Source organism: Balaenoptera ricei, chromosome 7 (assembly GCF_028023285.1).
Source record: "Balaenoptera ricei isolate mBalRic1 chromosome 7, mBalRic1.hap2, whole genome shotgun sequence".
NCBI lineage: Eukaryota > Metazoa > Chordata > Mammalia > Artiodactyla > Balaenopteridae > Balaenoptera > Balaenoptera ricei.
Window position 1 is genome coordinate 49,559,206 of NC_082645.1, and position 26,345 is coordinate 49,585,550.

Sequence of the window (26,345 nt, forward strand, 5' to 3'; positions counted from 1 at the left end):
AGTGGCAGTTACTTTTGGGGAGGGATGAGAGATTGGCTGGGAGGGGGCAAGAGTAAAGGTAAGGGGGCACTTTCACTTTTTAGTTGATATTCTTCTGGCTTGCTTGAATTTATACCAATGAGAATGTTTCTATTGTTTCTATTGTGTAATTTTAAAAAGGGTAACCAAAATGTGTTTTTAAAAAGAAAGTTAACTGCATTCTACCAAAAAAATAAAAACTGTTAGAATTAATAAATGAATTCAGCAAGTGGAGGATACAAAGTCAACACACAAAAATCAGTTGCATTTTTATATACTAACAATGAACAATCTGAAAAGGAAAATAATTCCATTTACAATAGCATCAAAAATAATAAAGTACTGGGGAACGAACTTGACCAAGGAGGCAAAAGGCTTGTACATTGAAAACTAGAAAACATTGCTGAAAGAAATTAAAGAAGACACAAATAGTCCATCGACAGATGAATGGATAAAGAAGATATGGCACATATGTACAATGGAATATTACTCAGCTATATAAAGAAACAAAATTGAGTTATTTGTAGTGAGGTGGATGGACTTAGAGTCTGTCATACAGAGTGAAGTAAGTCAGAAAGAGAATAACAATTACTGTATGCTAACACATATATATGGAATCTAAAAAAAAAAAAAAAGGTTCTGATGAACCTGGGGCAAGACAGGAATAAAGACGCAGATGTAGAGAATGGACTTGAGGACACGGGGAGGGGGAAGGGTAAGCTGGGACAAAGTGAGAGAGTAACATTGACATATATACACTACCAAATGTAAAATAGATAGCTAGTGGGAAGCAGCTGCATAGCACATGGAGATCAGCTCAGTGCTTTGTGACCACCTAGAGGGGTGGGATAGGGATGGTGGGAGTGAGACGCAAGAGGGAGGGGATATGGGGATATATGTATACATACAGCTGATTCACTTTGTTATACAGCAGAAACTAACACAACATTGTAAAGCAACTATACTCCAATAAAGATGTTAAAAAAAAAAAAAGAAATTAAAGAAGCCACAAATAAATGGAAAGACATCCCATATTCATGGATTGGAAGATTTATTGTTAAAATGTCCATACTACCCAAAGTGATCTACAGATTGAATGCAATCCCTGTCAAAATCCCGGTGATTTTTTTTTTGCAGAAGTAGAAAAATTCATCTTAAAATTCATATGGAATTTCAAGACATCCTGAATAGCAAAAACAAGCATGAAAAACAAGAACAAAGTTGGAGGCCTCACACTTCTTGATTTCAAAACTTACTAAAAAGTACAGTAATCTAAACAGTGTGATACTGGCATAAAGACAGACATATAGACCAATGGAATAGAATAGAGAACTCAGAAATAAACCATTGCATATATGGTCAAATGATTTTCCACAGGGTGCCAAGACCATTCAATGAGGAAAGGACAGTCTTTTCAATAATAACGTTGTGAAAAGTGAGTATCCACCTACAAAAGAATGCAGCTGGACTCTTACCCTACACCATTTACAAAAATTAACACAAAGTGGATCAAAGACCTAAACATATGAGCTAAAACTGTAACACTCTTAGAAGAAAACATAGGGGAAATTTTTCATGGCATTGAATGTGGCAGTGATTTCTTGGATAAAACACCAAAAGCACTGGCAAAAAAATAAAAAGGATAAATTGGACTTAATCAAAATTAAAAACTTTTGCACATCAAAGGACACTATCAACAGAGTGAAAGGCAAACCACGAATAGGAGATAGTATTTGCAAATTATGTATCTGATAAACAATTAATATCCAGAATATATAAAGGACTCCTACAACTCAATGACAGAAAACAAACACTTCTGTTCAAAAACGGGTAAAAGACTTGAATAGACGTTTCTCCAAAGGAGATATAAAGATGCCAATAAGCACATGAAAAGATGCTCAACATCACTAATCATTAGGAAAATGCAAATCAAAACCACAGTGAGATACCACGTCACATCCATAGGATGGCTATTATGTAAAAACAGAAAATAAGCAAGTGTTGGCTAGGAGGTGGAGGAATTGGAGCCCTTGTGCACTACTGGTGGGAATGTAAAATGTTGTAGCTCCTATGGAAACCAGTATGGTTGTTCCTCAAAAAATTAAAAAGAGAATTATTATATGATGTAGAAATTCTACTTCTGGGTTTAGTGCCCAGAATAATTGAAAGCAGGAACTTGAAAGATATTTGGATATTCATATTCATAGCAGCATTATTCACAGTATCCAAAAGGCAGAAGTATCTTGTGTCTATCAATAGATGAATGGATAAACAAAATGTAGTATATCCATACTATGGAATATTATTCAGCCTTAAAAAGGAAGGACATTCTGACACATGCTACAACATGGATTAACCTAGAGGACATCAGGATAAGTGAAATAAACCAGGCACAATAGACAACTACTGTATGATTCTAGTTATAAGGTAACTATAGTAGTCAACTTCAGAGGCACAGAAAGTAGAATGGTGGTTGCCAAAAGCTGGGAGCAAGGGAAATTGGGAGTTAGTGTTTAATGGATACAGAATTTCAGTTTGGGAAGATGAAAAATATTTTGGAGCTGGATGGTGGTGATGGTTGTACAATAATATGAATGTACTTAATGCCACTGGACTGCACACTTAAAATGGTTAAAATGATAATTTTGCTATGTATTATATTTTGCCAAAATATTAAAAAGTTAACTGTAAAAGTGTTTGGGGGATATGGTTGCAAGAAAACGGCAGAGCTATAAAAATGCTTGCAAATAATGCACATTTAAACTTAGGAAAAAATGCGATATTGCAGCATTTCTCATTTTGGGCAAAATTCTCAAAATCGAATGTCATTTGGATTATTTTGTACAAATATTCCAAGGCTGATTGATTCAAGGTTTAGATATACATGCATTTAGACAATTATCCGTGGTAACTTTGGAACTCAAGTTTTGCATTCGTGCTCTGTCTGAAAGCAGGTGGCCAGGCCTAACAAAATTTTCTAACAGCAAGCAAATAAAATTCTGTTATTTGGCAATAAGGGTTTGTTTTTCTTCCTCTCTCTCTTCCACAAAGTGTTAAAAGTCCTAGACCAGGAGCAGTTGCCCTATAACAAAAGAAGTACGTAATTTGTAGCAGGTGGTTCTAATTGTGCCCATCAAATGTGTCGCTCAGTTGTGCAGAAGAGTAGAAAATCAATTAGCAACTACAAGCTTGGGTACTGGTGAGTGACAGGAGTGTCTTAAATCAAACAGGAAATCAGTAATGGAAGAAAATGATTAGCAAGGCTGCTAGTGGATACTCCTGGATCTGAGGAGACTGTCCATCTACTGCCCAACCTTCTCAGACAAAAGATGCTGTTCAAAAATACTCGAATGTGAATTGTCACTCAAAGAACAGTATGCCGTGGGTCTTTGTTTCTTATCTGATAAGGTCCGAATGAATAAAAATCAAGAGCTTAGGACACTTCCTGTCTTCAACTTGTATGTCTCATTTTTTTTTTTTTTAAAGATTGATCGATTGATTGATTGATTGCTGTGTTGGGTCTTCGTTTCTGTGCGAGGGCTTTCTCTAGTTGTGGCAAGCGGGGGCCAGTCTTCATCGCTGTGTGCGGGCCTCTCACTATCGTGGCCTCTCTTGTTGCGGAGCACAGGCTCCAGACGCACAGGCTCAGTAGCTGTGGCTCACAGGCCTAGTTGTTCCGCGGCATGTGGGATCCTCCCAGACCAGGGCTCGAACCCGTGTCCCCTGCATTGGCAGGCAGATTCTCAACCACTGCGCCACCAGGGAAGCCTGTATGTCTCATTTTTGAGTCATTGCTCTGGATGCAGACGTGTTTGCAAGGCAGTGTTCATGCATGTTAACTGCCTGGGAGAGCTGCCTCACTGGGACTAATGTGTAGTACTCGGGGGCTTGACTGGTGACTGAGTAGCATGCCAGCGAAAGGTCACCTGGGGGGCCTAGGAGGTCGAGGAGGGGATGAAAACAAATTTACCCAAGCTATAGATCTGCTTTAGAGTTGGACTACACATCAGCTTTGGCTACTGAATACCGTTCATAAAAAAAAAATTTATAGTATTCACAGCACACTCTCGTATTCAGTTTTGGGGGAAATGAAACATAGTAGGTTTTTTTCTAGACACTTTCTATCATTTGCATGGGGTCCCCAAAGGATTCTTAGAAAATGAAGTGTTTGAACTCTAACAGGTTTCTGCCTTACTTGGGTCACTTTGGCACTATGAGTTATCTGTTATGTCACTTTGAGTTTATCCATTTATTGTGTTATTCCACTTTCTTCACTTGTTTCATGCGTTTATGTTCTATCTCTTTAGCTGCTGGCCTGCAAGTGGCACCTGGGCAACTGCACTGTGCCTTTTATTTTTATTTATTTTTTGTACAGCATGCCAGTGTTTAATATGATGCCTCTCACAGTGTAGATATTCAATAAATAATTTTCTAATAAACTTTTTTTTTTTTTAATTTATTTTTTAGCTGCTTTGGGTCTTCGTTGCTGCACACCGGCTTTCTCTAGTTGCAGCGAGCAGGGGCTACTGTTTGTTGTGGTGCGCGGGCTTCTCATTGCGGTGGCTTCTCTTGTTGTGGAGCATGGGCCCTAGAGCGCACAGGCTTCAGTAGTTGTGGTGCGTGGGCTCAGTAGTTGTGGCTCGTGGGCTCTAGAGCACAGGCTCAGTAGTTGTGGCACACGGGCTTAGTTGCTCCGCGGCATGTGGGATCTTCCTGGACCAGGACTCGAACCTGTGTCCCATGCATTGGCAGGTGTATTCTCAGCCACTGCACCACCAGGGAAGTCCCTCTAATAAACTCTTGACTATTGATTTTTGCATAGTCAGATAACATATGAAAAGTAGTTAACACAGTGCCAGGTATGTGATAGACGCTCAATGAATATTACACACAAAAAAAGAAAGAATAAGATGTAAAAACAGGTGAAATAATTAGACCTTTTTCTTCAGTGAAAAACATTATAATTAATGAAAGAGCATAGCTTCATTGGTCAAGATCCTGAATAAAGTCCAATGTTGACTCACTGACTGGAGGACTTCTAGCCCAAGGTACTCTCGAAAACTTGTGGGTGGGTGAACAAGGCTGAGGATAAAGGCTTTCTTCTGGCTGGTAGCTATTCTGGGAAGGAGAGAGGAGAACTAAAAACAACACTGAGATACATCAGAGGTGGTGCTGTGCCCTGAAGAAAGGGTTTCTTGAGCATAAAATATTTCACCTGGCAATTTATTTTGCCAAATGCGGTCAATCTATCCCTCTGTGTGTGTGTGTGTGTGTGTGTGTGTGTGTGTGTGTGTGCATTCCTGTGCATTGTTTGGAGGAAAGACTGGGACAGAAGGTAAGAGGTAAGAGGAGGAAGGAAATACTGGCGGCTTTGAACGTTGACTTCCCATGTGGGGAGAGCAGAGAAAGCACACAGAATTCCTCCTACACGTTAGACCTGCATGTGAAGGGGTCTCTAGATAAAACCATAGCACCAGTTGTCCTGCTTCCTGGTCTTCAACAGATATTTTTAAAGGCAATGACCTCGGTAAAAAGGCAAGCGACTTGCTTTGTGGGTATAGTTTTCCACGGAGCCACTGAAGAGTTCTACCTTGCTTCTGTCTTCAGCCTGGAGCAGTCTGTCTCCCAGCTCTCACTGTCCTCCTGGCATTGATAGTGACACTGAGGTCTCTTCTGATGTTGGTACTTTTACCCCTTGCTACACATCTGTAACATGTTGCAAATTGTATGGAGTGTAAATAGGGCACAGTTTCTCTGTTTGTATGTACAGATACCTGTGCATAGAGAAATCTAAATCTAAACAAACTTAGACCTAAGAAGCAATGGGGAAGCATTTGAAAATCCTTCACAGTTTAGTTTTACTTACTTTTGTTCTAAAAAAGCTCCACATGACTCATACACATTACATTTAAAAAACACTTCATATTTAAATAACATATTTCTTTTCTATTATAAGGACTCAGATAAAATATCATTACAACTGAATATATTAGCAAAGCTAGATAATTAAGAAATCTTTATGGAAAATAAAAGACATCTTAAGTTTTACTATTTGTTACTCAAAAATCAATTTAAAATGAACATTGTATGGTTTAAATTCATCTAAATCAATAATTTAAATAACTTAATACTCTGTTGTACAGTACACTTTAGATTTTCACTAGTTACTGATTGTGGCTAGATTTTATCATTCTAAGAGCCCTCACGGCAAAAAAGCGCTGCATGTTTCTGATAGAAAATTTCTATTTTACCTGTTTGTAATGGTTACAAGTGCAGGAGGACAGTAGTAACCACTGGAGGCGTGGTCAAAGCTTCGAAGGACTGTGTCAATTTTGTAACAGAATCCACCATGTCTCTCCCATCCCTTAAACAAGGAAAATGAAAATTAAGGACCCAATCTGATTTAGTTAAATAGTAAAATATATATATTTTTGGTGTAATCTCATTTACCACTTTCTTCTCTGACCCACTCAAAACTCAAAACTTGAATGTTTGTCTTGATATATTTATATTTATTCTACCTGCCATTAGCTACAGCCACTTCTACATTTATTTAATTAATTCTTAAAACCTAAATGTTTTAACTAATTTAAAATCTTTAAGCCCAAAACCTTAAAAGCAAATTTAAAAAAAAGGGACATTCACTCAAGATCGCTCCTTCTCTCCTTTCCTCTTTCTCTCTCTCTCTCTCACACACACACACACACACACACACACACACACACACACACACTGTCTCTCTCTCTCTCTCTCTCTCTCTCCTTCTCTCTCCCTCTCTGTTCAGACTTATAAGATTTACTGTAAATGGTTCCTATGGGATGGTAAAAATCGAACGTGTTGGCTTTAAGTACAGAATGCGTGGGTTTGAATCCTGGCTCCACCATCATGTGACCTTATTTAATCGCTCCGTGTCTTAGTTTTCCCCTCTGTAAATATGGATAATAATAGTATTCATGGGGCTGTTCTCAGAATCAAGGGGAGAAAATGCAGGCAGAGACCATAGAATAGAGCCAGGAACTCGGTATGAGCAAAGAGGACATAAGTATCTAGGTAACAGTGTACTGTTTTGATTTTTTTTTTAAGGGTCTTTCATACTGCTTATTTCATGTTGTTATCCCATTGAGATTAGGGACTTAGATAATCTAAGTCAGAGACTAGTGGATAAACTGGCCTGGAATCTAATTTTGGTGCAATCCAGAATGGTTTTGTCTGGATCATCAAGCTTCCAAATAGAGACTGGCTAAAATATATATATATATATTTTTGGTAAAGATCATTCCTAAGTCAACTGGCTAGCCTTTTAGAGAGAAAGCAAACAAGCTTTGGCACCTAGACAAAAAATGACAAACGTGTATGGCTAAGCCCTGGGAGCAAAGAAGGGTAGCTCTATTCTTTAAAATCATACGGTACAGGAGACATGGGTTCATTAGTCTTCTATATTTCAACTGAGATATTTTAGTTCTTTCTCTTCCAATATTATAAAATCATATCACTTCTATCAGTCTATTTTTATGTATTCACCAGTTTTAAAATACACTTCATTTTGTGTCATGCCAATACTTGCCAGATTTTGATCAGATATAAAATGATTTCTGCTATACTACTCCGAAAATGTCTCAACCTTGCAGTAAATTAGAGAAAAATCTTATTTTAGAAGTAAGCTATTTTAGTTCAAAACATTATTAAATGAGGCGTGATCACAGGAGCACCACATCCAGCCCGCCAGGATGTGCTCTGAATTCACTCCCTTAACTTCTCTCCCCAAGCTTATCTGTGTGAGTAATTGACAGTGTCAGCCAGAACCCCTCCGTGGGTCACTCCAGAGGGGACAGGGAGGTTAGACTGCTTTTGTATTTGGAAGGACGGGAGGAGGAAGGCTGACAATTTGACCTTTCTGACAAAGTACTCCTTCTTCATTAGTGGTTTTTAGATCATAGGCTGCTTAGCAAAACAAAAAACCCAAGAACTTGAACAGGCTCAAGGAAAGGGGGGGGGGGGGAATGTGGCATAGTAATAACTGGAAAACAAAGACTCTACTATAAGCCTTTGTCCACACAATGAAAGCGGGAAGAATAATTGATTGTATTTGTGAATATCCTTTGTACATGAGATGCCATTTCTTTTTACATGAAGTCATGATGGTGACAGTACTGAAACGATTGCTCATATTATCCAGCCCCCCAAAAGTGACTTAGATGGAAATAAAATTTTAAAAAATTTCTGCTTTGAAATTATCCAGACTTATTTTATAAGTTGGTTTTGCCTGTGCAGACTGTTTAGAGAATTGCACTGAAGCAGATGGCTAAAAGAAAGGAAACTTTCGAAACCATATTCATAGATGCATAAAGAAATTAATGGAATTTCACCATAAGAGTAAAGAACTGGCTCTGAACCCAGAATCCTTAAATATTGATAAGGCTGGTCAGAAAGAGGGAAGCAGTATACAAAAGTTTAGATAGAACATCAGTTGTTTCTGCTGTGTAAGAAGCTAATTACTCTTTTGACACAAATAAAACATGTTGAGTTGCCTTGAAAGCCACTGTAGGATGGATTTTTTTCAATATTTCTGATCAGATAGAGATTAGATCAGTGATCAGTAATAACTAATTCAGGAATTGTAATCATTAGGTAAAACGTCTGGTCACATGTCAGCTATGGCACATGTATTGTTCAGCTAAAGTGTGAAGAGTAACATATGCTTACACACTGATGAATGAATCAAATGCAGTTTCTGAAGAGAGGGGTTATCGTTTAATTGGAACATAAGTAACTGGATTAGAAGAGAAAATAATTAAAAGAGAATTGCATAAAAACCAGATTTGTGAACATTTTGAGACTCACACAGCATAAAAATGTCCAGTAGTTAAATCCAAAATTTTTAGGTGTGTGTGTGATAAGAGAGAGAGAGAGAGGGAATGCACGTGCTAAGGACACTGATAGATAAATTTTTTGTAACACTGCAGAATATTGAATGTATTTTAAGAAATTTAAGACAGATTATTTTCTACCTTTAAAGTTTAAACCTAAAGTAAATATGTTTTTTATTATTTTTAGTACTGAAAATAGTACTTCAAGTACCAAAAATAGTTTATTACTTAAAATACAAAGTATTTTTATTATCCCTTTCCTAAATAATAAATGTGTTGCAAACATGCACTTCTCTTTGTTATTGTATTTTATTCAAATATTCAAGTTTAAGAAAAGTGAAAAGGAAAACAAGACTCTGGGTGCAGAAGGTCACTCTCTGACTCAAAGGAATGCATTTGCTTTCACTCTGACAGTCTTCATTGGAAGACAATGAAAACCGAGTGTGAGACAGTGTATCACATGATAGGCATTGTTTATACAGATGGTATAACAGGATCATTTACATTTCTTATCTCAAAAGAAAACTAGTCTTGGGTGGAAGTAGATGGTAAGACAACAATCCTTCGCTGAGCTGTAAATCTTTCATGTGCCCCTAGCTGATAATTGTTTGGTTTGTTACAATAGCCCACTCAGAAAAAAAAGAAGGGAAGGGAAGAAGAAAGGAAGGGAAGGAGGGGAAAGAGAGAGAGGAGGGAGCCAAGGCAGGAAAGAGAGGGAGAGAGATAACACTTTAATTTGATGGTGGATAAATCAGTCTGGTTATGAAGTCCCTCCAATGTTCACAGCTCTTACCTTTTGGCAACCTGATTCAGTGTCAGAAAGGACATGGCCTGTTTTCTTACAAACGTAAAAAAGTGTTTCTTTGCAATTTTTAACTTTCCAGTGTCCCTCCTAAGAGGAAAAATATTACAAGATGAATGAGTACACTCCATTATTGATGCTGATAGTCAAAGTCAATAATTCTGAATTAAAATATGATTAATAATGCATGTTTCAAGGGGGGGTAATGTGTCAGGATCTTGTGTTGTTAGAAAGGGTTGATTCTCTACATACGAGTGAGAGGTCTGGCTTTACATTAAACTTCTCTCAATATTTTTTTAAAGATGGGATAGGTAGTGATTCTCAATCTTTAGTGTGCACTGGAATCACCTGGAGGGCTTACTAAAACACAGTTGATTGGGATCCGTGTGTCTCATTCAGTAAGTCAGGTGGGACCTGAGAATTTGCATTTCTAACAAGTTTTTAGGTGATGTGAATGCTGCTGGTCTGGGGGCCACACTCTGAGAACCACTTATATGAAACTATTCCCCTGAACAAGCGAGAATGCTGCTTCTTCTCTCCGATCACTTCTAGGTGTTAAATTGAATGCTTTGCTGCTTGCCTGATGCTGTATAAACCTGATGCTGGGGAAGTGCCTGGAAAGCACCAGGAATCACCCGAGATAACATTATCATAGCTGAACTTCATGTTCAACCCCCAGTACCCTTCTTCATCACGAATTCTCCAAAGCCCCACTCCATTTCCTGTTTATATGACAGGCAGATACCTTCATGTCTTCTCCTAGTTCTAATGAAGGCTGTTCTCATATCCTTCATTAATGATGAAATACAATAACTGCTAACTGATTAAAATTTTATCCTCCCAAAGGATTTTTTATTTTAACACAAATCAGACCTTTAGGCTAAAACCACACAATTTAAATTTTCACACAATTCAAATTCAAAATGTAGGTATCTCAGGCATGCAGGGTTTTAGGTGAGTAGAGAGCTCTTCCATGACCCTCAGAAACATACTATGTAGGAGGCTGACACCTTCACCTGTAAGAGCAGCCTTGTAGCCCATGCCCATGGAGTCCCCAGCAAACCATCCAGTTATAGGATATTGTCAGGCACACTGTAGTTGCTTAGTAACTATTGGATGGACAGATGAATGAATAGTTACCAATCTCTCAGATTCAAATTGAGGTATCGACCATGTTTAGGTAACTAGTTAATTATAATAATTACATTCATATTGAGTTCAACTTCAGGGGAATAAGTGTTACTTTTTATGCATCTACTATTTAAGGAGCTACTGAGTTGCTAAAAGGGGGCCACAAAATACCACACTTACAGCAGCACTGTCCTAACACCTCCAATAATATTAATACCTATCCTCACTCTCTTAAAAACAATTTCTCTGTCCAAATGTTGGCTCCTGCTTTGTGAATATGCTAAGTGAAATACCCATGTCTGTCAAATAAAAAAGGAGAATGTCAATAGGAAACTAAGGTCACCTTAATTATATCAAAACTGGTCTCTCTGCTTCCACTCTCTTCTCTCCAATCAATTCTCTATGTAGCAGCAACAGTTGCTCTTAAAATGTAAATCAGATCATGCTTTTGTCTCCTGGAAGCCCTTTAGTGGGTCCTATCCCAGGGCTATAAGCCTCACATTTTTGCATTCTTCCTGCCCCATCTCCTACCACCTTTCACCGTCCATACCTCCACACCACCCTGGTCTCCTTTTTGATTATCAGACATGGCAAGCCTTGGCCTGCCTTTGGGCAACTGCCTGCTGCCTGGAATGTTCTCCTGCTCTTCAAGAGATTTTTTTTTTCTTCAAGTCCCAGCTTAAATGTCACCTCTTCAGAGAGCCCTCCTTGACTGTCTTGTCTGAAGTAGCTGTCCCAACCCAAGTTTCTCACCATCTTGAACCTATGTCCTCAGAACTATCATCACAACTATAATTACCATGTGTTTTTAGTGTGTATATGTTTTACTGCTTAGCGTGGAAGCCCCAGGAGGAGCAGGCACTGTGCCTGTCTTGGTCTCTGCCACAGCCCAAGTCCCTGGCACAGGTGGCCCTCAGTACAAGTCCAGCAAAGTGAGCATTGAACAAATGAATCAACTTACAGATTGCTCTGCTGAGACACATAGCTGGCTTCTATTTGGAAAAATTTGGGGCTCAAGTGTGTGCCAATTAGTAAAGATGACTGAGGAGCCATCAGACCATTCAAAGGAAACTGGAATTTTATTGTTGCTCAAACCAATCCATGTTTCTGATGCATTTTCTGCAAGAGATAAACGTAAATTACTTACAAGAATCATAGTATCTGCAAAGGCGATAACACAGAGGGGCTATTACCAATATATACCACTTTGTATGTGATTTCTTCTTTGTTTCTTCTTGGAATGAAACCTTTTTAAGTTTTGGTATAAAATACCTGCTTAAACCTTTCCCCCCTTAATCTCTCCAGATCTGCTCAATATAGGCCTTATAAGTGAGGCAGAGTGTCAGTGAAAGCCAGGGCAAGGACAAAGCTTAAGCAAGTCAGATTGCTGGGACTCTAGTTAGTTCGTGCTACAGTATGGAAAGTAGATCTGAAAAGTCTGGTTTTTCTTCTGCCTCTATAAAGGAAAAATAGGAAGGTCAATCGAATTAAGAAAAGGCACTTAGAAAAAAAACTTTTGATGATGTCTAGCTTTACTTTTTTTTCTTTTGGCTAGGAAAAAAAAAGGAGCAGAAATTCTTAGAAGCATTGAATAGGAGCAGTGGGGTTGCTGGAAAAGTAAATAAAATAAAGCTTGCCAGTCTAGGTAGGGCGAAAAGACCCTCGATGGCTGGGAGAGTGTTCCAGTGCCCTGCTGACACAGCGGCAGTCACAGGATTCTTTCAATCCCAAATGTGAAGGGTGAGGAACAATGACAGAAGGAGTTTTGTTTTCACTCCAAACTAAAACCTAACACTGAAATAGAGTAGACGCTGGATTTTTCCACTAAAAAAAGATTTAATCTCAGTCAATGATTTCAATGTTTTCCAGCAGAATTCTATGTCCATATATGACATAGGTAGGGGCAGATCTGCTCTGGTGGGTAAAGCAGGGTGGAGGCCTCAGAGCTTGGAACCCCTGAATATGCTACACAGCTTGAAAAACACCACACCAAATAAATTACCCATTTTCACTGGCTAAAGTTATTTAAATCTAATCATTTTTGTAAGGAATTTCCTTGATTGCTTGGATTACATGGTCGCAGCACATTACTGCTATCTAGTGCTCATTATGCTAAATTACAGGTTCAGGTTTTTCAAATTAGAAGTTTTAGGAAATGACCTTTCCCCCTTAAAAAAAACCCAAAAAATGAAAACATCTAATATATCTGGAATCTATGAGATGTTACAAAGTTTCTGAATATGTATTTTGTAAAAATTCAGTGAATTTTCACTCCTGGATATTATTTGAAATTTCAGATACATGTGCCATAAAGAATCAATTTTAAATAGCTTAATTTCTTTTCAACTTCACTGATAAAGAGAGTTACTACATTATATTTCATACTTCTTGAACCAAAGACACTTGGCACTCACCATCTCCAAGGAGGGTTACAAGAAACTCCACTTCTGCTAACGAATCTATGTCTATTAATGCACTGTTATTGGACTGGCAAGAATGCAAAGCTTCATTCCAGGTCTTTTTTTCTTTCTGAAGTTGATAGCAATTACGATTGTGGGGATTCCAGCCAGGCTCACAGTGGGTAGCATAATATTTCCAAGCATCGTTTTCTTTTTGAACCAACAAAAAACGAAGTTATTTTCCACAATTGTTTTAACATTACTTATTACCCCAATATAAATCACCATTAATATATGATTATTTTTTCAATTTGAAAAACAGAAGCGTATGGTACAATAAGATATAGATCATAGCATTCTAGACCTTCAGACTTGAAAAGGATCCCATCTATGATCTGGATCTAGGATCTAATGGATCTCAGTGCTTCATTTTCCAGATGAGCTATCTAAGGCACAAAGAGGTTAAGGAGACTTGATAAAGGTCATACAACCAAAGTGAGAGTGAGGGCTAGATATAAAATTTAGCATTTAGAGCTATCCATTTAAAAAAGCCTTTTTACACTAAAAAAGGAGTATTATGGAACACAATTTAAATGCTTTTTAAAGAATTTTATATACAGTAGTAAGTGGGGGGGGTAGATAGTTATTCTCAGCTGAAAAGAATCTGAAATTCTGGCCACTTTCTCTAGAGCAGAGATGATAGCTTTTATTTTGGGGGTCAGGCTGAGTGCCTCTGATGTCCCTCTGGGTTCATATGGACTCTGGGTTCGACTTACAGCAAAATAATGCCATGACGCTTTGACACTGGCAGGGAAGGCAGCTGTGTGCATGCCAACTTTGGCTCTCCTCTTCCAGGAGCTTGCCCCCAGCCTGATGACAGCATTTTTACTTTGCTTTATTAACCACAACTGGGTGCCTCCCTTAAGCACTAACTTAGTTAGAAACAACTTCACTGCTAATTTGGGAAACAAGACATTCTTTTAAAATTGCTTCTAGGACTCTGACAGCTATTAGAATCACAGTGGATGAATGTTAAAACATTTAGATAGATAGATAATATCAACCTAAAAACACAGTCACAGAACCCCTTTAAAAAATGAACCCTAAACTTCACTCTAGAGGTAAGATAAAAAGATAAAGGAGGAACTTCTCTGATTGACGCAAGGGTGGAGATAAGGAAGGAACCTGGGGACCCTGGATGCGCAGTTGGAAGACACTGGACTAGATCATCAAAAGTATTTGTTGGACTTGAAACAACAGCAGATAATCCAAACAAAGTTAGCTTAGCTGCCATCATTTCTGGTCTTCTGACCTCAATTAATAGATCAGGAGAGCAAATAAAATTGAAGAAAAGAAGGATAGCAGGAGGCAGTGCAGGAGGGCATAAGAAAAAACAATGAAGACAGAAGAAATTGAGGCAGGAAAATGAAAGGAAAAGAGGGAGGGACAGGACAATAACAGTGATAGCAATGTCAGCACATTCTTGACATAATGAAAAAATCTCTACGTAAAAAAATGATGATATGCTTCTTCTCACCCCCATATTCTACAATATCTTTAGGCTTAGCTACTTAAAGGAAAATAAAAGTTAAAGCTTAATTGTAAGAGGGTGTGGAGAAAAGGGAACCCTCCTACACTGTTGGCAGGAACGTAAATTGGTACAACCATTATAGAGAACAGTAAGGAGGTTCCTTAAAAAGCTGAAAATAGAGTTAATATATGATCCTGCAATCCCACTCCTGAAAACTCCAGAAAAGATGAAAACTCTAATTCAAAAAGATACATGCATCCCAATGTTCATAGCAGCACTATTTACAGTAGCCAAGATATGGAAGCAACCTAAATGTCCATCGACACATGAATGGATAATGAAGATGTGGTACATATATACAATGGAGTACTACTCAGCCATAAAAAAGAATGAGATAATGCCATTTGTAGCAACATGAATGGACCTAGAGATTATCATACTAAATGAAGTAAGTCAGACAAAGGCAAATATCATATGATACCACTTATATGTGGAATCTAAAAAAATGATACAAATGAACTTATTTATAAAAGAGAAATAGACTCACAGACATTGAAAACAAACTTATGGGTATCAAAGGAGAAAGGGGGGGATAAATTAGAAGTTTGGGATTAACAGATACACACTACTATATGTAAAATAGATAAACAGCAAGGACCTACTGTATAGCACAGGGAACTATATTCAGTATCTTGTCATAACCTATAATGGAAAAGAATCTGAAAAAGAATATATATATATATATATATATATATATATATATATATATACAACAAAATCACTTTGCTGTACACCTGAAACTAACACAATATCGTAAATTAACTATACCTCAATTTAAAAAAGCTTAATTGGGGACTTCCCTGGTGGTGCAATGGTTAAGAATCTGCCTACTAATGCAAAGGACATGGGTTCGATCCCTGGTCCCGGAAGATCCCACATGCCGCGGAGCAACTAAGCCCGTGAGCCACAACTACTGAGCCTGTGCTCTAGAGCCCGCAAGACACAACTACTGAAGCCTGCATGCCCGTGCTCCACAACAAGAGAAGCCACGGCAAGGAGAAGCCCGTGCACCTCGACAAAGAGTAGCCCCTGCTCGCCGCAACTTGAGAAAGCCGGCGCACAGCAACGAAGACCCAACGCAGCAAATAAATAAATAAATCTATAAAAAATAAAATAAAATAAAAAAGCTTAACTGTAAGGGATAATATTTTAGAAAGATAATTCAGATTATTATTTTAAATGTAGAGTTGTTTCTAATTATGCTGGTAATGATTCTTTAAAAATGGTTGTGTTTTTATCTCTACTTCCTGAGTTCAGACATTAATTCCATAGAAACTAAGAAGAAGTAATAGATCTTAAGAATAGAAATAACTGAGCTTCAGGTACTAGATTGTAATTATGTGGTATTTAAGTCTCAGGTACACCTAAAAGTTTTGTTTGTTATTTCAAGGAGGAAGTATTACTAATAAGAGATATAGAGTATGATAGGAGATCAATGAAGTAAAGAATTTTATAAAACTATTTTCTAATTCATATGTTTAATTTCTAGGGTAACCATAAATAAAACTCAACTAGAATAGAAAATGAAGCATATCTTGTTTTTCTAAGACAGAATGAATAAGAAAGCAAAGTTTTTAAAAAGAGAGGGAGAAAATGTATTCTATACTTAGGTTATTTTGCTTTAGTTTTTAGTAAAAACCTAAATGCGTTTATTAAATTCATGGTGCCTTTGGAATAACAGATCTTATCTTGTTACACATTTTTATTCATATAAAAACTAGCCTTAGCTAAGTTTAAATTATAAATTATTAGCAAAAAATAAAGGACTTTGAATATATTGAGAGGACAAGTAAGCAACTCATAAAAACAGCTTAAAATAAAAACACTCACCAACTACTTCGTGATCAGTATGGTTTAGATATTTTTTACATATGTAAGGCAGAGTGGACTCACAATCCCGACTTCTCCAGGCATTTGGCATAAATGCATTAAATGTTCCACAGTGATATTCAACAAATGGCTCAAAATTTATTTCTGAAAATACAATGTGTGTGTACTTAATGTTAGAAGCAAAAGCAGTTAGTTCAATATATACTGAAATGTAGTTTTAGCATCAAGGAGACAGCCCTTCTCTTTGGCATATGCGGTAAATCCTATAAGATATTATATTTATGATTTTGCAGTTGAAGTCCAGGCATGACAATGAAATGATTTCCCAAAGATAGCAACAGCTGATTTTATTGTTTTAAGGTAGAGAGATACTTTGCAATCTGTTGTTATTATTTTTTCACAAAATGCAATCGTACTTTATTATATTTTCTAGTTATTCAAGGTTCAACTATAACAATCTTTTAAACAACACATTTAAACAGAATGTGAGTGCGTTGTATTACACAGTTAATGTAATTGACTTAGAATCCATAAGAAAAACCAATTTTCCTTTTTTTGTGTGAGACATACTGATGTAAGACAGTAATTGATCATATCTTTGGAGGGCAAAGGTTAACCGAAGAGAGAGGAAATTGACTAGGAGAGAGGGAAAAAATATACGAAAACCATCTGTACATAAACATCTACTTCTGAGATTTAATTTCTTATCTCTGTTGCTATTTTTAAAACAACTGACTAGAATCTTGGTTTTGACCCAAATCTTCCTGCAACCTTGGCTTACCTTCTCGGCTTCCATTTTCTCGTTCGGAAAAGCATGCCTTTTAGAAATTCAATCAGGCTTTAAAAATGTTTATAAGCCACTTTCACAATAACATGTCGTATATATATGTGGGAAATATTGCTATTTTAGGCTGTGGGACGATGCCACCTGTTGAAGGTAAACAAAACGCTGCAGGTACCTGGGTTCCAGTTCAGATAGTTGAGTGGTGTTCTATCAGACCACTGCCAACCAGCATTTTCATCTAGCTGATTCAGACCTATCCATACTTCCACTGCTTCACTGCCAAAGTGCTCTGAAATAAGAGAAATACGGAGCTTCAAAAAAAAAAATCAACGTTACACGTCTTTCTTGTTTTCCTGTTCCTGGGGCATGGAGTCATAAATTAACTCCATCAATGACAGAAAAGGGTTTAAGTGCTACTAAACCCCACACTGGTGCTTCAGAGTAAAAAAAGCCAGCCTGAGAAACATGGCAGTCTCCTAAAGGCTCACTGACAGCAACTGTGAAGTGCTTAATCTAAGCATACAGGAATGCTGCCTCTCAACGGTCGTCAATCCATCAAGAGTTCATGGTTACAAATCTGAGACCATCTGACCTGTGTGAGCTTACCCACTTGAGGGTTTTAGAGGGGGAAGGAGGAAGTGCCCAGGGCCAGTCCTACAAAGTGCCCCTCTGTCTTCCTTTTTTTTTTGCCACGTGTGTCTGGTGGCCTCAATCTGGAGGCTCAGGACTCAAGTATGCTGAGCTCAGGCTACCTCAGGCCCTGAGAAAGAGGAATAGGAAGAAATGCTATTAAATCTCTATAATGGGTATGTGTGTGCAGAGACGTGATGTTTACACTTGTCAATACTCTTGAAATATTTCATAGTTAAAAAATTGAACAATTTAGAGGACCTTTTCCTTAGGGGTCTGGCTAGGAAGGGGAAGGCTGATTAAGTGTTGTTAGTGTCGGGAGGCAAGCCCTCAAATTTAAGGTATGCTAAAGAAATGGGGGGAGGGCTGTCCAGTTGGAGAGCCAATGGGGGTTGTCCGGCCAAGAGGAGAGCATGATCCAAGGGACCAGAGTATGTAGAGGGATCAACAGCAGGTTGGCCAATCCAAAAATGGGCAGAAGACCTAAATAGACATTTCTCCAAAGAAGATATACAGATTGGCAACAAACACATGAAAGAATGCTCAACATCACTAATCATTAGAGAAATGCAAATCAAAACTACACTGAGGTATCACCTCACACCAGTCAGAATGGCCATCATCAAAAAATCTACAAACAATAAATGCTGGAGAGAGTGTGGAGAAAAGGGAACACTCTTGCACTGTTGGTGGGAATGTAAATTGATACAGCCACTATGGAGAACAGTATGGAGGTTCTTTCTTTAAAAAACTAAAAATAGAACTACCATATGACCCAGCAATCCCACTACTGGGCATATACCCTGAGAAAACCATAATTCAAAAAGAGTCATGTACCACAATGTTCATTGAAGCTCTATTTATAATAGCCAGGACATGGAAGCAACCTAAGTGTCCATCGACAGATGAATGGATAAAGAAGATGTGGCACATATATACAATGGAATATTACTCAGCCATAAAGAGAAATGAAATTGAGTTATTTGTAGTGAGGTGGATAGACCTAGAGTCTGTCATACAGAGTGAAGTATGTCAGAAAGAGAAAAACAAATACCGTATGCTAACACATATATATGGAATCTAAAAAAAAGAAAAAAAATGGTCATGAAGAACCTAGGGGCAGGATGGGAATAAAGACGCAGACCTACTAGAGAATGGACTTGAGGACACAGGGAGGTGGAAGGGTAAGCTGGGACAAAGTGAGAGAGTGGCATGGACATATATACACTACCAAATGTAAAATAGATAGCTAGTGGGAAGCAGCCGCATAGCACAGGGAGATCAGCTCGGTGCTTTGTGACCACCTAGAGGGGTGGGATAGGGAGGGTAGGAGGGAGGGAGACACAAGAGGGAAGAGATATGGGGATATATGTATATGTATAGCTGATTCACTTTGTTATAAAGCAGAAACTAACACACCATTGTAAAGCAATTATACTCCAATAAAGACGTTAAAAAAAAAAATAGCAGGTTGGGGCCATGAGCAGTGCAAATGCTTCTTCAGCTTGGTGTGGGAGAAAGTTTTCTGTGGGCCCCTTCTCCTAACCATTGTGCCTCGGCTCCTCCTGTTTTAATTCAATTCCAGTTTTGTTATCAATGCTATGTAGAAACATGTGCATTGACATGCTTGTGTAGAAAAATATGCTTATCAAAATTGTAGAATTAGGGGAAATTTTTCTTTGGTTTTCCTTTTTGTGCACCTGAACTTTAAAAAATTACTCTGGAACAAACATGTACCACGCGTGCTGTAATATTTGGGGAAAAAACAGTGTCAGAGACTTTAGTGAAAGTAACTAATTTTGTGACACTTTCAAATGTTGCCACTGAATCTTCTAATCTATAAAGGAGAGCATTGATCCCTTATGATTCATCTGCTTCAGAACCCAATTTATTCTGAGCCAGATGCAGGGGCCCTGCCTGAGACTGAGACCCTGACAGATAAGAGTTATAAATAGGGTGACTGTATGTCCCAGTTTGCCTGGAAAATTCATGGCTTATGCTGGTAGTTCCAGAATAAGTATTGATGGCAGAACCTTTTACTCTTCAAAGGGTCTCAGTTCGGATGATCGATTGTATGGTCACCAAGGTTGTAAAGATTAGTGCATTCACATCACAAGGCTGCAGCACCTTCTGTGATTGGGTATTTCGAAACAACAGTGGAAAACTGGAAGAAGCTAAACCTTTAAGGAAAGAGAAAAAGGTGCTTTATAATTTTGAGATCCCTGAAATCACTGGACAGAAACAGCATAACATTCATGGGCCCTGCCTTTCCAAGTTTCTGGGGCATAAACACAAGTCTCTTCCTAATGTCTATTTGGTTAGTCCTTCCAATAGCACCATTTGATTAAATCAAAACTGGTGTCATCATGACAGAAGGCAGAATGGAAGATGGATTGACAAGATGGAGAAATTTCCACATTTCATATCGGGGTAAGTACCAAGTGATGCTTTCAAGTAATCTACTTAAAATATTTAAGTATTAATTATTCTTACCTTAGAGTTATTTTGAATACCCTCTGTGTGACTGTTTTGACAGTACATATAAAAAAATCATTGTATAATTTCTAATCTGTGTTTAAAAGTACAAAAATAATCTACTTAGCTTTACAAGTAAATTGGCTCACAATTCTGTAATAGTAAATGCAAACTTAAATTCCTTTGGCTATTTCCTGGCATTTGTGGCAGTTTAGATAATTCCTTATACCATAGTTAATGTTCATCAGCGATTAACAAGAAACAGTAGACTATTCTCAACATTAAAAAATACCTTGGTCAGAACAAGCTTCTGTCTTTATGAATACTCCTCTGTTTTCCCAATCTAAACAGTCCCCGAAATCTAATTATAAAATTGTGTTATTTAAATCAAAGTCTCTGACATATCTTATTCCTTTAATCTTTATTCAAGTCTGATAAGTCTAAACTCTCTTATTAAAGATCCTAGCAGTCAAAATAGATAACAATTGTAATTCATAAATGGTGCACAAAATTTTCTATAAATACCATTACAGGCTAATAATGATTTTGGAAATGGGTGTTTTCCCGCAATATGACTCACTCAGATCAGTTTCAGTGATAATTTCCCACTTTTGCAAGTCTGTGGGGAAAGGGGCAGACATATACTGTTCATGCATTTGTTACAATCCTTCTAGAAGTTATTAATGACTTTCAAAAGCCTTAAAATGTGCTTCCTCTTCCACCCAGTGAATCCACTTCTACAAACTTAGAGAGAAATAATCGGGGATCTATGCACAAAGGTATGTGAGGGATGGTTTTCCATAGCAACAAATAAGTAAATAAAAACAAAATAAAGAATTTAATCTACCTATCCCTATCTAATATTTGGAGATTAGCTAAATATATTATCTCTAACCTGTATCACTATGTAACCATTAAAAACCATGGTGTAGATCTATATTTATAGACATGGACAGATGTTCATTCTATGCAGGTAAATTACATAAGCATGTAACTAAACTGTGCGCATAGTTGCTGTTAAATGTTTAACACATACTGAGTGTTTGTTTTGTGTGCCAGGCACTTTTCTAAATTTTAACCTGTTCTATAACATGTAATTCTCACCACCAAAAAGTAGGTATTGTTATTATTTCCACTTGATAGAGGGGGGAAGTTGAGGCACAGAGAGGTTAATTTACTTCTTTAGCACTGCTAGTAAGTGATGGAGGTGGGATTCAAACCCATGCAGGTGGCTCTTTGCCCTGTTCCTAACCTCTGTGCAACAACTGCCTCATGTTTTTATTTAATATCATTTTTCATAGATACTATGGATTATGCATGCATTTGTATGTTTTTTTGCAAAAGAAACATGGTTATCTCTGGATTGTGGAACTATGAGGGTTTTTCCTTTGGTTTTCTTTCTGTATACTTGAACTTTTAAAATTATCCTAGAATGATTTTATTATTGTTATTCTAGAAGAAACATGTGCAATATAATTTGGAAAAAAGCATCAGAAACTTTTTAATGAAAGTGACTAATTTTGTGACACTTTCAAATGTTTCAGAAAGATTTTTAAATGCTGCATGTACACGTCTACAAACACATTTAATCCATAAAAGAGAAGTAAAAAGAGAGTTTAGGTGAGAAGTTGAAATAGATCAGACCCAGCTCCTTAGCAGTCTTTTGACAGTTTATGTTATTACTTTACAGCGTTAGTTAACATGTGTGTGCTTTTGCTTTTCCAATTAAATTTTAAGTTCTTTGGCATCCACTGGAAACCCTACTACTACACACAGTGATGACAGGTAAGATTTTGTTTAATTAGTAAACAGCTTAATTATTTATAAATGGAAACGGAATGGCTAAGCTCCCCAGCAAAGCAGAAATTCGGACTTAAGTTCAGAAGTCTCCCTATGCACTTGTTGGAGCTGAAAATTCTCCTGGGTCCCTTGCTGTAGCCTCAACTTTTCTTTTCCAAGGGGGAGAAAATAAGAGAGGCATGGCCAGGTGTCAAATGGAATGGCCCAGGGTTCAGTTCAAAATTCTGGCTGTGAGTTTGGGCCATGTTAATAACAGAAAAATATTTTCCAAGGGACCTTTTTTTTTTACAGAAGGTATCTTGGCATACATGGACATAACTGTAAACACCAATCATTTTAATTGTACCAACATCAATGTGCATCATCCACCTACTTACTCCTTATGAAATTTTCTTCAGTCTCATCTGCAATACTTAATAATGCACCTCCTTGCATCTGGCATGAAGAGTGTGCCTCGCTCCAGGAGAGGGAGGAAAGCAGGTTGAATTGGTAGCAAATGTGTGAATTGAGATCCTTCTCCCAGACAGCGTCACAACCCACCTCTGTAGATGCTGAAAACAAAATCCATTAAAACATTATAATCTTATTTTATTTTTACAGCGATACATTTCTAAGATGAATTTGAATGGCATGATTCTAGCTTGCAACTCCTAAAACTTCAGAGCCCTTATCTATTCTTGATTAGGTCTTTATGATGAAATCTGCATTGTTTTCCCATAAGCACTTTATTGGTAAAACTTGTTCAAGATTGAAAGGAAATTCAAGAAATTATCAATAAAGAAGCTCTGATCCTTTCTGGGAAAATGACATCAGCTATTTTTAAGAGAAGGAAATATAATTGGAGTATAGATATTTGTGAAAATAACATCTGAATTCTTTAAAGTCAGAACTTTATACTGAAAGCTGTGTGAACTGAAGTATTTATTTGAGATAGATGCAAATATTGTTTCAAAAAGCTTTTCCCTGCAAATACCAAAATGCTAGATGGAATAAAAGGGATACAGTAGAAACATGACCCTAAAATGAACAGAAGTTTTCAAATAAACATTGAGAACAGGAGCACTGATATTTAGTTTAAGAAAATTCTTTCAGTCAAAAGGAGGAGAAGCAAAATCCACTTGCAAAACATTGGCCAAGGATTGTGTAGTTTGCTTAAAAGTAAATTTAATAAAATATGAAACATGGATCTGGAATCTGAAGTTTATTGAAATAACAGAAAATGAAGACCTACTTTGGGTGATTTTGCTGAAATTTTAAATCAAACCCTAAGGTGAACCTAAGCAGCCATAAAAATTACCTGAAATCAAACTCAGCCAAAGAATTTCATAATGTAGACAATGTGAACCATGCTACGGCACGAGTGTAACTGATGGTCAGACAATCTGCTAAAATCTAGAACAACTTTTCCCGAAGTACAATCCACAGAGTATTACAACTTCAAGAGCTCTCCAAGAAAAGCTGGGACATAGTGCATATGTAGCTTCCTCTGGGGAATTCATAATATACAACAGCATATTAAAGGCTCTGAGAAGTTCTCTAATAAACAGCTTAATTTTAATTCAATATACTTCAAACTTATTTGACAATGAAATCTTTTTTGTTTTCTTTTTCCCACAATACTTAGTTAGATGGCTCCCTTGGGAATGTGGGAAGTTTGTTTTCATGTCTGGTTGCAATGTGCCTTCCCAGAACTGAGTTACTTAAGGAGAAGTTATTACATAAATCTAAGGTTGTCTACAGAGTTTCCTGACTGACACATGTATTTATAGAAGGATCCAAGATTGAAGGAGGACCTATCACCAAGAAGACAAGTCTATCACCGAGGAAAACTGTAGGAAGAGGAAGAGAAAGGGAGGAGGACATCTTCAGTAATCATCTTGCCCTGGTGGCAGAAATTTCCCCACTGAGTTTGAATCCTTAGAGACCGTCTTCAGTTAAAAAGCTACGCCATCCATGAGATGGACAGCACACTAAGCATTATCAGACATCAGTTTAGCCCTGTTCATCCCGTGTGAGAGCTGAGGCCATGAAAGAGGAACAGGGGAGTGTTTACAATTTCAGTGTGCATAAAAATCACTTAGCCAGCTTCTTAAAAAAACCACAGGTTCCTGGTTCTCAGTCTCAGAGATTTTGAATTGGAAGGTCAGGGTTGGGATTCAGAAAGCTGACTTTCTAACGTATTACTGATTCTAATGCAAATGGTTCACAAAGCAAACACTGGGGAACCCTGGCTTGAAAGAAATCATCTGAAGCACTTCCCAAGGAGAGCAGGTATGAGTAGCCTTTGGCTACTAGAAGATAGTAGGATGTCAGAAGGGGAGATAGGAGGAGGATGTCAAAGGGAGAGATCTGGATATAGGGTACCTGCCTCTCATCTACTGCCTTGGGTAAAGATTTGATGATAAGTCCTAAATATAAGCCTCCATGGTAAGCCATGCCATGATAAGAAAAGGTTCGGAGGACACTTCAGTTGATCTCATTCCCATTTTTGCCAAGAGTTGGTCCTGCCCTTTCAACAGGACATGGATTACGCTACATAAAACAGCCTTTTGCAGAAATCTGCCTGAATTCTATACATTAAACAGTTAAGATGAGAGGCTTGCAGGTGATCCTGTCTGTGCTACAAATTACATTGCCCAGTTTTGTTAGATTTCCCCTGGCTTTGTGTTATCTGTGCCAGTTCTTAAGGTTAATCAAAAGGAAACTCCCGGTCAAATGTTTGCAAAAGGTGCCCATATTCTTCTAACAAGGCAGTCCATTTGTCATTAAAATTTGGTTTTAACTAAAATATAAGAATTTGTATTCCTATGCCGTCAGACACAAGTCCTCTCTTTGCATCTCTAGATGGGCTGCATGTGACTCCAAGGATCTGATTTGAAGATTTCATGGTAACAAGTGGAATGAAAGTGCCACCTTGGGCCTGGGCACTGTGATGTGTTCTTCTGATCTCCCTTCAGGACCAAAGGCTTTATTTCCCCAGCTGCCAGCAGACACCTCTCAACATGAAGCCTTCTTCAAGGATTGCCTTGGCTGAAGAGGCTCTTTGCCCAATATCACTCTCCCTTCCTAAGGGCAGTCTGCAAACCATGACTGGTCAGTGCAGGGCTATAAGACCCCCTCCTCTCACCCCACCTAGGGGCAAATCCAGCCTGAGAACTCCTTGTGGGTCAGTGTGGGGAGTCACCAGCCCTGCATCACCGTCCTGTGAAATCCTGCTCTCTTCCCTTCGTTTCCGTGCGTATCAATCCTGAGACCCCTCCCCAGGGGGCCTCCTGCATGCTCATCTTGGCCTCGGAGACTGTCCCCCGGGAACTCCCTTGCCACAGGGTCCCGTCCTGGCCTGGGGCATTTGCGTGTATTTACTCTTAATCCTCTTGCTTATTCATAACTAACTTCTGCTTCTAAGCCACTGAAAATTACAGGCTGGTACATTTACTTTTTCTTGAAAAATTCTAATCTAAGGGATACCATCAGATTGTTATATTTCTTTGCATCTTTGGTTGTCTTTATGTCATCTCTTCTGTCGCTAAATTCTGAGCTCCTTGAAGGAAGCAACTATGTCCTATATATCTTTGCATCTCCTACTGTTTGAAGAAAGATTGCCAAAATCTTTTGCATGATAGTGATTTTTTTTCCCCTTTCAAAATACACCTTTCTTCTAATGAACTGAAGTATATTCACATCAACACCGATTTTATTATAGATTATGACTAAGGTGCAGCCATTTCTCCTTCTCTATTAATATGGCTTTTTTGTCATCCCTAAGGATACAGCTTTGTCATTGTCCCAGGTGTATCTTTCCTGCCACTTTAAAAAATGGTTGAATTCTTTTAAAAAAAAGAACTCTTATACTATTCAAGCAACTCCAGACTACGAAGTTACTGTTTTTCTCTCTCTTTGGTCTTTCATACACTCAGCAAATAGTTATTGAATATCTGCTCCCTGAAAAGTGCTTTGTTGGTAGATCTCATGTAAAAGGGATACCAAACCAAGTCAGGACTTCCTGCTATTCCTCCCC

At 37.9% G+C, this 26,345-nt stretch overlaps 1 protein-coding gene across 1 annotated transcript in view; it reads right to left on the reverse strand.

Annotated features, from left to right (window-relative positions):
- PLA2R1 (phospholipase A2 receptor 1) overlaps positions 1-26,345 on the reverse strand; it is a 114,184-nt gene that overhangs the window by 62,780 nt on the left and 25,059 nt on the right. The window contains exons 4-10 of the mRNA XM_059927961.1: positions 22,705-22,878; positions 17,598-17,711; positions 16,639-16,782; positions 13,233-13,427; positions 11,780-11,937; positions 9,679-9,777; positions 6,270-6,382 (exon numbers count right to left, since the gene is read on the reverse strand). Of these exons, the coding sequence (XP_059783944.1) occupies positions 6,270-6,382; positions 9,679-9,777; positions 11,780-11,937; positions 13,233-13,427; positions 16,639-16,782; positions 17,598-17,711; positions 22,705-22,878 (997 nt within the window). The remainder of the gene's footprint in view (positions 1-6,269; positions 6,383-9,678; positions 9,778-11,779; positions 11,938-13,232; positions 13,428-16,638; positions 16,783-17,597; positions 17,712-22,704; positions 22,879-26,345) is intronic.